Here is a 10,722-nt window from a genome sequence, read left to right as displayed (position 1 = left end):
TTTAAAAATATAGACATTTAGAAATTCTAAGTCTAATTTAAACTTTTCAAATTTATAAATTCTAATTCGAACTTTGAAATTTTCAAATTCACATTCAAATTCAAATTTTTGAATTTAAGAATTCAAATTCAAAGTTTCGAACTCCACAGCATAAAGATTCCCAAACGTACCTGCGCCATTAGTTCTTGGTTGGAGTCCACTTCGTAGCTGAACTTCTGCGCGAAGATCAACGCCATTGACATGGATATGGTGTAGGACACCATAGTGATCACGAAGCTGTCGATTATAATATTCGGCACCAAAGACAACGGCGGCAAAGAGGGAACCGGTAATCTAGGAAGAGACAAGAGAGAAAGTTGTATCGAGCATCTTACAATGTAACACGGTATAAATGAACGTAACAGTTACGAATAATGTTACTCCGACAAACTTGATTACCCGACTGGTATGTGACCAACTACCACGATGCCATAAACGTCCGCCAGATTCATGTACACCGAGAGAATTGTGCCGATTATGACCGCCAGCATCTCTATGGGAATTGGGAATGGACTCAGCTTTGCAATTCTTGGCTGCAAAAAAATACAATTTTTGTATTTCACTTTTTAATAATTATCTCAGAGATAAGAGAATCTTTGGAGCAACCTTTAAAGCATTGTTGAGGATGAGGATCAAAATGGTGGCGGCGGATAGCAAGAGAGCGGCGCCATTGACGTTTCCTAAATCGTTTAGAATGTCTACGTAACTCTGAAACAATATTAAACGAGAGCAATTTAATATTGCAATTTTATTTTATTTATTTACTTACACTGGTGGGCAGAACGTTATAGACAGGCAACAGACAAAATATCGATAGATTAAGATAAATGAAAAATTAATTTAAAAAAAAAGAAGAAATTGTAGTGTATGAAACAGACATAAGATTGAAGTATTTGTATGCAAAATAATATAGACAGACAACAGAAGAAATATGGATAGAAAATAGAAATTAAATTAAACGAGAAATTGATTTAGAAAGTAAGTCATTTATTTGTTTGTTTTTTTTAAGTTGCACTATATGAAACAGACACAGGATTTCTTACATAATCGACCTTATGCATCATTAAATTATTCCGTACTCTAAAAGTTCAATCTTGTTACGCAAACGAAACACAATCAGTGAAACTGCCGTTGCATTAAGCATACAGCGGTTCCTTTGTCTCTGTTGTTCGCAATTCTATCGCTAAGCTAACACCTTAACTATCAAGGATGCACGTGTTTTACTCGGCATTGCAAAATAGTGAAAATTTCGATATTGTAAGTGCTCCAACTTTTTTTCTTCGATAACAAATCAAAGAGGATTACGAAGTTCCTTGAACATTAGAATACTTTCTCGATCATTTATGTTAGATAAGAAACGTTTCGATGCTTTTTTACAGGTATATCTAGACTCTTTTAAACTATCCTCTACAGATTTGTACACAGAATTGTCGCCGATAACCTAATTTTATTTCATTCGCAAAAAAGTATGCAAAAAATGAAGAAAAATCTTTCGTTTGCCGCGACAATAGCGTGGAATCCAGATGCTCCGAGTGAAATTCCTGAAATTCTCAATTCTTCAATTTACATATTTTTAATAATTTTTCCAGGAAAGATCTTTCGTTTCCCTGCGGCAAAAGCTTGGGATCTAAATGCTCCGAGTAAAATCCCTGAAATTCTCAATCCTCCAATTTAGTATTTTTAATTTTTCCAGGAAAGATCTTTCATTTCTCTGCGACAATAATTTAAAATCCAGATATTCCGAGTAAAATTCCTCAAATTCTCAGTTTTCAAATTTACATACGTATTTTTAATCATTTTTCCAGGAAAAATCTCTCATTCGCCACGACAATAGCGTGGAATCAAGATGCTCCGAGTGAAATTCCTGAAATTCTCAATTCTTCAATTTACATATTTTTAATAATTTTTCCAGGAAAGATCTTTCGTTTTCCTGCGGCACAAGCTTGGGATCTAAATGCTCCGAGTAAAATCCCTGAAATTCTCAATCCTCCAATTTAGTATTTTTAATTTTTCCAGCAAAGATCTTTCGTTTCCCTGCGACACAAGCTTGGAATCCAGATGCTCCGAGTGAAATTCCTGAAATTCTCAATTTTCGAATTCACATACGTATTTTTAATTTTAATTTTTAATTTTTCCAGGAAAGATCTTTCGTTTCTCTGCGACACAAGCTTGAAATCCAGATATTCCGAGTGAAATTCCTGAAATTCTCAATTTTCGAATTTACATACGTATTTCTAATAATTTTTCCAGGAAAGATCTTTCGTTTCCCTGCGGCAAAAGCTTGGGATCTAAATGCTCCGAGTAAAATTCCTGAAATTCTCAATTCTCCAATTTAGTATTTTTAATTTTTCCAGCAAAGATCTTTCGTTTCTCTGCGACAAACGCTTGAAATCTAGATATTCCCAGTAAAATTCCACAAATTCTCAATTTTCGAATCAACATACGTATTTTTAATAACTTTTCCAATAAAAATCTCTCATTCGCCACGACAGTAGCCTGGAATCCAAATGCTACGAGTAAAATTCCCGAAATTCTCAATCCTCCAATCTCCATACCTATTTTCAATTAAAATTTTCAATTTTTCCAGGAAAGATCTTTCATTTCCATACGGCAAAATCTCGAAATCCACATCCTCCGGATCTCGTTTCCCCGTTTTAACGGGTAATCAACGTTGGAGAGTGACCGGTGGGGAATTCACCTGTCTCTTGACGCGATAGAAATGAGAATCCGGTTCTCTGAAAGGATCGCGATCCATGTCGGAAACGACAAAGCTGTAGAATAATCGTTCTACGCGATGCTCGGACTTATTTGGCATGAAGGGAATGTGATTAGCGACTTTTACTTTTTCGATTCTCTCCTGGTTTTCCTGTCGCCGGGAACCAACCGGAAGTGCACGCTGTAAATCCTCGAGGGAGACAAAGACCAGGAAGTGGAGTATAATGGGACGTAATAAACGTTAATGGAATTGCCATAACTGATAGTCGTTAGCGTAACGGTTAGATTTATCGCGTGATAAAAGGTGTCGTGTTTCTACGCTGTCGTAATTCGTTGTAAATTACCCGAAAGTTTGATCGCTATTTTTTTCCAAGTGTCAGTCGAAGTGGAAGGACGCAAGGTTCGACGATATTCGAGGTTTCTCGTTTATGCATGAATGGACGTGGTTGAAAATTAGGTCTGCCGACAGACACGGCTCGTTAATTCCTGGCGAAGTGAATTCACGCGAAAGAGAGAATTTCAAGGATCGAATTGTTTTGCTACTTCGGGGGAAGAATAATTCGTAAAATTGGGGCCGTTTCGAGTTCTCGTTAACGTAATCGAGTTTCCAACGAGAAGATTTTTCATCGAGCGAAAAATGGGGGTTGAATTTTTATCGAGTGCTTTTGAACGGATTTCTTCAGATTTCGCGATTTTCTACTGAGTGACTTTTCAAAAAAAGATGCTTCAATTTTTTACCGAATATCTTCTGAAAAAGATTTCGTAATTTTTCACCGAGTGAGTTTCGAAAAAGATTTCTCAATTTTTTATTCGGTGACTTTTCAAAGTGACTCTTTAACTTTGCACGGAGTGATTAAAAAAGAAAAAAATTCCTCTCTTCAAACTTCGTATCTCTTATTTTTCACACCAGAGAGAAGTTCAAAAATTGATATTTGCGAACAGAAGACACACGATCGTAATCGAACGATAGAGAGAGAGAGACAACAGAAATATGAAATATTCCGGTTAAACACCCGTTGCTACACTTTCCAAATATTTGCCAAAGATTATTTCGTTAAACCTCCCCTCGCGCGGTATCTACTATTTTCGAGCGTTTCGAACTGGTCCTCTGTTACAAGGTCCCAATAAAAGAATCGCGGTTTCATCGTGACAACACACCTGATAATGTGACTTAACGATCGCAGTATGTACACGCACAGTGGTCCGGTCGTTCTGGCGACGAGAAACAAAGAAAGACGCCGTTCGACTGCTTTGCTCTGGGTAAACGTTCTTATCTCTAGGAAAAATTTCCTTACGTGTTGATTATTCGCTCGGGTCGGTATTGTATAGACACAGGTGACAAGTGATTCGATTAGGATCGGTGAGATCCAGTCGGCGAGTAATTGGTGAAACGATCATCGACGATCAGGTGTCGAACTGATTGACTATCGTCACACGAGGATTACGGATGCTGTTATAAACGTGTACCGGGTGTCTCACTTGTAATCAACGTCGAAATCATTTTTCTGTTATTAAAAGTTCAGAAAATATAATAAAACCTATCCCTCGAGATCATATTTTTTTGATATTATGCTTGTTTCGTTATTTTTGCGTTGGTCGAGGTGTGATGTCATAGGTCATTGAACTCGTTCTGACGAACAATCTTCAAGATTATCTCGACTTTTTCCTCCTTTAGTCAACTTTTTTCGCTTTTACTAGCAGTGGAAATAATTTAGATGTTAAATAAACGAGACACTCTGTACATGTGTGTACGTCGATGAAATGGAATTGCTCGGTTGATGGTTCAAATAAGAATTTCTGTTTACTTACGAGAGCTAGGATGACAAAATCGATAGTTCTGTTTGACAAGTGTGTTTCTTATCGATGTTAAGTAACGTTGTAGTGTTCTTTTAAGAATGATTTCCTGTCGGTGAGTATTGAAATGCTCGTTAAGAAGTTTCAATCGAAAATCTTACTGAATTTATTTGCTTCCTACGTTACGATCACGGAGAAAGTAAGTGTATACCTGTCGATGGCTGGGACAGGTCAATCGATTAACCTAAGGGTCCCTATGCTCGTTCGTTACGATCGCTTCGTTATACAACGTGATTCTAAATTTCCCTCAACGAATGAAACATTCAATTTTTAAATCGACCTCTTCTGTCTCTTCTCACTGAACAAATCGACGAACGCTAGATAGGTAACAAATTCTTTGAAAAAATAATTCGGTCACAGAAGAATTTTTTGGCTTTGTCAAAAAGGGGGAAGAATTTGTGGAAGGAAAAGACGATTAAGTTTATCGTAAAATTTCAAGATAGGTTCGAAATATCAAAGTTTCAGTTCACAAAATTCTTCACGAATTTATAGAGTGACATAATATTTATGGAGTGACCTAATACAGGAGCTGTTCAGAAGCCTAAGCGACAGACTCTGTCAAATAAAATTTATGAAATTTCTTTTATTTACGAAAAAATTATGAAAAATAATGTTTATTTATAAATATCCATTTAGGAAAAAATTTTATACTGAAATTGTCAGAATATGGAAAAGGGGAAAGAAATTCTTCGCATCGACCTATATTTGCCCTCAGTTAAGCCTATAAATTAAATTTACGAAATATGTTTCATTTACGAACAATTGAACTAAGCACATACTTCGATACCAAAAATGATCAGAATATCAAAATCTGGAGTTAATCACTTCCCCTCCTTCTCAGTGTCTCACACGAACATCACCGTGAAGAAATCACCACGTTACACTCACAAGGATCAATTTGAAGGGTCCTTTGCGTTTCGCCAGATTCCTCAGGCCAAGTAGATCGTTCACCTGAGAAGTGAACACGTGAACCGCCGCAGAAGTGGTGAATCCGCTCACGAGGCTGTCTGTCAGAAGGTTTGCTATCACTCCCAATCGCAACAGATACATTCCTAACTGAAAACAAGGATAATTCGCTGTAGATGGAAAAAACAAAAAATTGCTAATTACTCGGTCGCGTGGAAGAAGGACGATTTACCTGAATGAGGGCCACGGTGAAGGTAACCGCGGTCGCGACTTCCACAGGGGAATATCGATCGTTCGCGGAGGACAATGGTAGATCGCTCTCTGCGGTCGAGTTTCTAGATAGCTGGCCATGGGAGCTGTAAGTCGTGACCACCTTCCCGGTCATCATGCAAATCAGCGCGAAGGTACCTTGACACGGGCAAGTTGGGGATTTTAATTAAATTTATGGCGATCTGAAGATGATGCGTGGACCTAGAAACGCTGTTCAATTGTTATACGGAGTGATTCGGTTGACTTGAAGTTGGGTACTCGAAGAAGTGTGTGAAGTAAAAGTTGCCTGATTTCAGGGGCGATCTATGATAATTATTTCTTTTTACATTGTTTGAATTCATTTTGAATTTTCTCACCTTTGTTTCTTAATTCATTTTGAATTTTTTCAGCTTTGTTTTCTATTTTAAGGGACATCTTACATTTGGAACGCTTCATTTATGAAATTATTGGAGATACTTTGGTTCTCCAGAAAATTTTACTTTTTGGCATTTGAAGGTTGGTTCGAAACCCCTCTTTTGTGAAATTATTGTAGCTACTTTGTAATCATTTTGGAGGTGTAAGTTTGATTTGAAAGGAGAATCGAAATTTTTTTGGAAACGTCAAATTAGCTATGCTAACAGGTGCTTGTAACAACGAGGTAGCATAAAACGTTGTTGCAAGAGGAAAAAGCAGTAAGGATACTGCACGCGTAATTGCGTGACGATTTTGTTCAACCAACGTTGGAAAGTGGAGTCGAAATGAAAGTTAGAAGGAAGCGGACGCGAGGAAGCGTTGTCGAATTACGAGAACTGTGCGCTGAAAAAATCAGTGAGAATCATTTCCCCTTATTAAATCACCGACTTCGTTCTATTAACGTTTAGATGAGCTTAGTAGTCCTTCCGTGTATAGTTTAAACATCCTTTTGAGTTAGCAGGAGAAAAGGAGAAAGAACAACGCCAGGAGGCTTCCGTATTGCATAATGAGAATCGTTAGATGATTGAACGATGCTCGTGTATTACTTACCCATCGAATTATGCCTGGATGTGCCGAGGAAAAGATAAACGAGGACAGGAAAGAAAGCCATATAGATGCCGATGATTGGCGGCACGTTACCCAATATTGCATACGCCATTCCTGCAACGTGATTGCATTGATTATGGTGTGACTAGGTCAAGAATAGTCGAGTGTACGAGGAAAAGGATTTTAGTAAATCGAAGAGCTATTCTTGAGAGAAAATTATTATTCGTGGATTTGAGGTGGTAGAAAGTATTTGATACTGATTTTAGTATTATCACTGAAGGAAATTTTGGGAATTTGGGAATTTGAGAATTTAAGAATTTGAGAGCTTAAGAATTTGAGAATTAAAAAATTTGAGAATTTGAAAATTTGAGATTTTAACTATTTGGAAATTTGAGAATTTAAGAATTTGAGAATTGGAAATTTTAAGAATTTGAGAATTTGAGAGTTTAAGAATTTGAAAAATTGAGAATTTGAGAATTTAAGAATTTGAGAATTGGAAATTTTAAGAATTTGAGAATTTGAGAGTTTAAGAATTTGAAAAATTGAGAATTTGAGAATTTAAGAATTTGAGAATTGGAAATTTTAAGAATTTGAGAATTTGAGAGTTTAAGAATTTGAAAAATTGAGAATTTGAGAATTTAAGAATTTGAGAATTGGAAATTTTAAGAATTTGAGAATTTGAGAGTTTAAGAATTTGAGAGTTTAAGAATTTGAGAATTTGAGATTTTAAGAATTTGAGAGTTTGAGAATTTAGGAATTTGGGAATGTGAGAATTTGAGAATTTGAGAGTTTGAGAATTTGAGATTTAAAAATTTGAGAATTTAAGAATTTGAGAGCTTAAGAATTTGAGAATTAAAAAATTTGAGATTTTAACAATTTGGGAATTTGAGATTTTGAGAATTTGAGAGTTTAAGAATTTGAGAATTTGAGAGTTTGAGAATTTGGGAATGTGAGAATTTGAGAATTTGAGATTTTGAGAATTTGAGAATCTGAGAATGTGAGAATTTGGGAATTTAAGAATTTGAGAATTTTAAAATTAGAATATTAAAAGACTTCCCAATTTTTAATTATAAAATACAGAGCGCTAAAAAGGGAAAAGTCCAAGTTACTCAAATCTAACAAAATTCCTGGCATTCTCGCTTAGCTAATCCAAGGCAAGAAAGGACAATTTAAGCATTTAACACTGTTATTCAAATTTCCAGAATATATACACTCTTCTCGAGTACTCGTGACATTCTTACAGCAGCGCATCTCGGTTCATTCATCCTCCAAGGTGAATTTTGCTAACATTTTCTCATTTTACCATTCGACGACCGTTTTTTCTCATGCACGATCGTTCGTGCGTAAATCACGTTCTTGGCAAACGTTCGTACCTTGAGGGATATGCATCACTGCCACGGTAATTCCAGCAATGATGTCGCCCAGTATGTCGTTCTTCCAGTTGTAAGTCGACAACCAGCCGATCAGTGGTACAGTACTCTTTAGAACCGTCATTGGTTTGATTCTCTTGCATTTAGTTGATATGCTCTTCATAACTGTGATATTCGTCAACAATAAACGCAAATTCCTTGAATTTTTCTCGTTAATAATCAGCCATTCTTCCAACGATCAACGCCAGAAAAATCGGCCGGGTCAAAAGTGACCCGTTAGCAACTTTCCAAAAAAATTAAACGTTCAGTATTATTATTATTTGCAGGTATATTTCTATCTCTATCGATATGAATTTAATTTTTCAACCATATTTAAATTACACGAAAAATCACTTTAGGGAAAATTGCTAACTTGCTGTTCTTCTACCGTTAATCAACATACAGAAAGGAGTTAAAGGTGTTAAATGAAAGAGACAGATTAATTTTCAAAGCGAATCAAATGATTTATTAATATGACAAAAAGCAGTTAATCTTTGTTACGCAACGTTACATTGTGCAAGTGTAATCATTTTAACACAGTAAACGCAGTATGTTGGTTTTAGTATCTTCCTAAGCTTCACAGATTACAATTAAAGTAACACTAATCTCTGAACAAACTACACGAGGGTAACGTTAGAATCTCTTAATCCACAGCATAGTTGGTAAAATTCTAACATTATTCTCGTGTATTTCGCATATAATTTCGCAGAATTTGCAAAAATTCTGCTAATCGCATATTTCGCAAAAGAATTCCACGAGGAAGGAAGATATTTTTCCGTTCAGAGAATGAAACAGGTGTGAAGAACAATCGAGCAAAGTTTTCATTCTTTCACCGTGCGATGCCACCGCGTTTGGCGCCGTGATTCTCAGATTCGCTCGATCGAAATCCCTGCGATACTTACGCGTTCTATTAGGCTTCACGTATTTACACAGGTGATTAAGCTCGTCCTGTTGATAAACCGGCCGTCGCACCGTTAATTCCGGGTTGACTGCCGACATGTCGTCGCTCAGATCGTCTGCGAATTACACGTGCCTCGTCAATCTTCGTTTTCTCGTCCCCGAGATTGAAAATTCCCGGGAAATTTCTCGGAGATTCGATTGTACAACGCGCACGTGGAACTTGAAATGTTCATAACGAACATTGTACTGAGGCATGTAGAAACGGGGATTAACGAGTAAGCAGTTTATCTACGTTGCGTCTATGCAAAATTACGTAAACTTATCTCCGGCATGAGAAGAACGTGTCGTGAAATGTGCTCGGCCACGTGGTAGACAGGGAATGGAAGGAAAGTGTTTGGGAACACTGGAAAGCGTTTTCCAGGTTTCAAGTATACGTCTCGTGAGTGACACGTGAATAATTATTTTCTAATGTAGGTTAGAGGTCAGTCGATATAATTCCGAGTTAGTCTGACGGGATTCTGTTCTCTTCTTTTTCGCAATTGTAAGATAATGACACGCGAAAGAGGCTCGATTTATCTCATCTGATCAACTTTAAATCTACCTTATCCTCGGATCCATCAAATGAGATTTCAGTGATCCGAGGCTTCGAACCGATGCGAACAAAGCGATAACGAATTTCGAATTATGACGGTGTCGTAAAAATTCAGCAGACTGACGAAAGATAAAGTTGAAATTTATATTTAAAGATTCCAATCGAAATTCATAGTTTCGAATTTCAAAATTCAAACTTGCATTCGCGTTTTAGAATTTGAAAATTCCAATTAAATTCTCAGAACGAATTAAATCGAACACGATCTCCAATCGAAACACGACCAAAGAGCACGTGTCACGTGTTATACCGTAAACACACAATCGACCACGATGTTAACTTAACATAATCATCAAAAAACCGACAAATTGTCTGACCTCTGTTAATCGACTTTTATCAATTCTACTTTCATAAAAATTCCAACGTAAACTAGCTTGTACATAAAAAAAAAAAAAAAAAACACTGGTCCATGCACGTAACTCAAATATGAAAAGAACTCGAAGAAACTTCATCCGCAACTTAATCAACACCTGCAATACCAATGAACAAACCGTCGGAATTCGAACGTCCCAAGGAAAGGAAAACTGTGCGTTGAACTGTTGGAAATAGCGTGTTTCGAGATAGGTGGCAAAAAGTAATGTGATATAAAAATCGACCTGTCATCGTGGCGTCGAAGCGTGGACCACTCTGTTCACCGAACGATTCGCGAATTCGCTGGAGCGAGGCGCGCGTATCAACGTCACGGCGTGTTCTAGTTGGAGAAAGAGTACGGGCCGGCAGATGATCGTGCCGCGTTGATATCTCACTGTACCACCGTCTATCGCTTACGTATACGAATCGAACGTGAAGAATGCACACGCTCCACTTGACGCGTGTATTTTTCACGTTGGACAAAGCAAATTCAGTCACGTGCGGCTGACCGTGGCCACGAGCCACTGAACAAACGCCCGGTTGGGCATAGCCTCCGCGTTGCACAGTACATCGGACATCGATTCCGTGGATAATACGCGCAACCCGACCGTGACGATATACTTCGCCGCG

At 37.3% G+C, this 10,722-nt stretch overlaps 1 protein-coding gene across 1 annotated transcript in view; it reads right to left on the bottom strand.

Moving 5' to 3' along the window:
• LOC108570818 (solute carrier family 26 member 10-like) overlaps positions 1 to 10,531 on the bottom strand; it is a 14,385-nt gene extending 3,854 nt beyond the window's left edge. The window contains exons 1-9 of the mRNA XM_017932729.1: positions 10,338 to 10,531; positions 9,095 to 9,208; positions 8,157 to 8,318; positions 6,787 to 6,897; positions 5,747 to 5,922; positions 5,497 to 5,664; positions 646 to 747; positions 439 to 572; positions 171 to 333 (exon numbers count right to left, since the gene is read on the bottom strand). Coding sequence (XP_017788218.1) covers positions 171 to 333; positions 439 to 572; positions 646 to 747; positions 5,497 to 5,664; positions 5,747 to 5,922; positions 6,787 to 6,897; positions 8,157 to 8,318; positions 9,095 to 9,208; positions 10,338 to 10,344 — 1,137 coding nt within the window. The 5' untranslated portion in view covers positions 10,345 to 10,531. The remainder of the gene's footprint in view (positions 1 to 170; positions 334 to 438; positions 573 to 645; positions 748 to 5,496; positions 5,665 to 5,746; positions 5,923 to 6,786; positions 6,898 to 8,156; positions 8,319 to 9,094; positions 9,209 to 10,337) is intronic.
• Positions 10,532 to 10,722: the final 191 nt, after the last annotated feature.

Source organism: Habropoda laboriosa, unplaced genomic scaffold (assembly GCF_001263275.1).
Source record: "Habropoda laboriosa isolate 0110345459 unplaced genomic scaffold, ASM126327v1 scaffold86, whole genome shotgun sequence".
In the NCBI taxonomy this organism is placed as follows: domain Eukaryota; kingdom Metazoa; phylum Arthropoda; class Insecta; order Hymenoptera; family Apidae; genus Habropoda; species Habropoda laboriosa.
The sequence above is the reverse complement of the archived record's forward strand: the minus strand, read 5'-3'. Positions and strand labels throughout refer to the sequence as shown.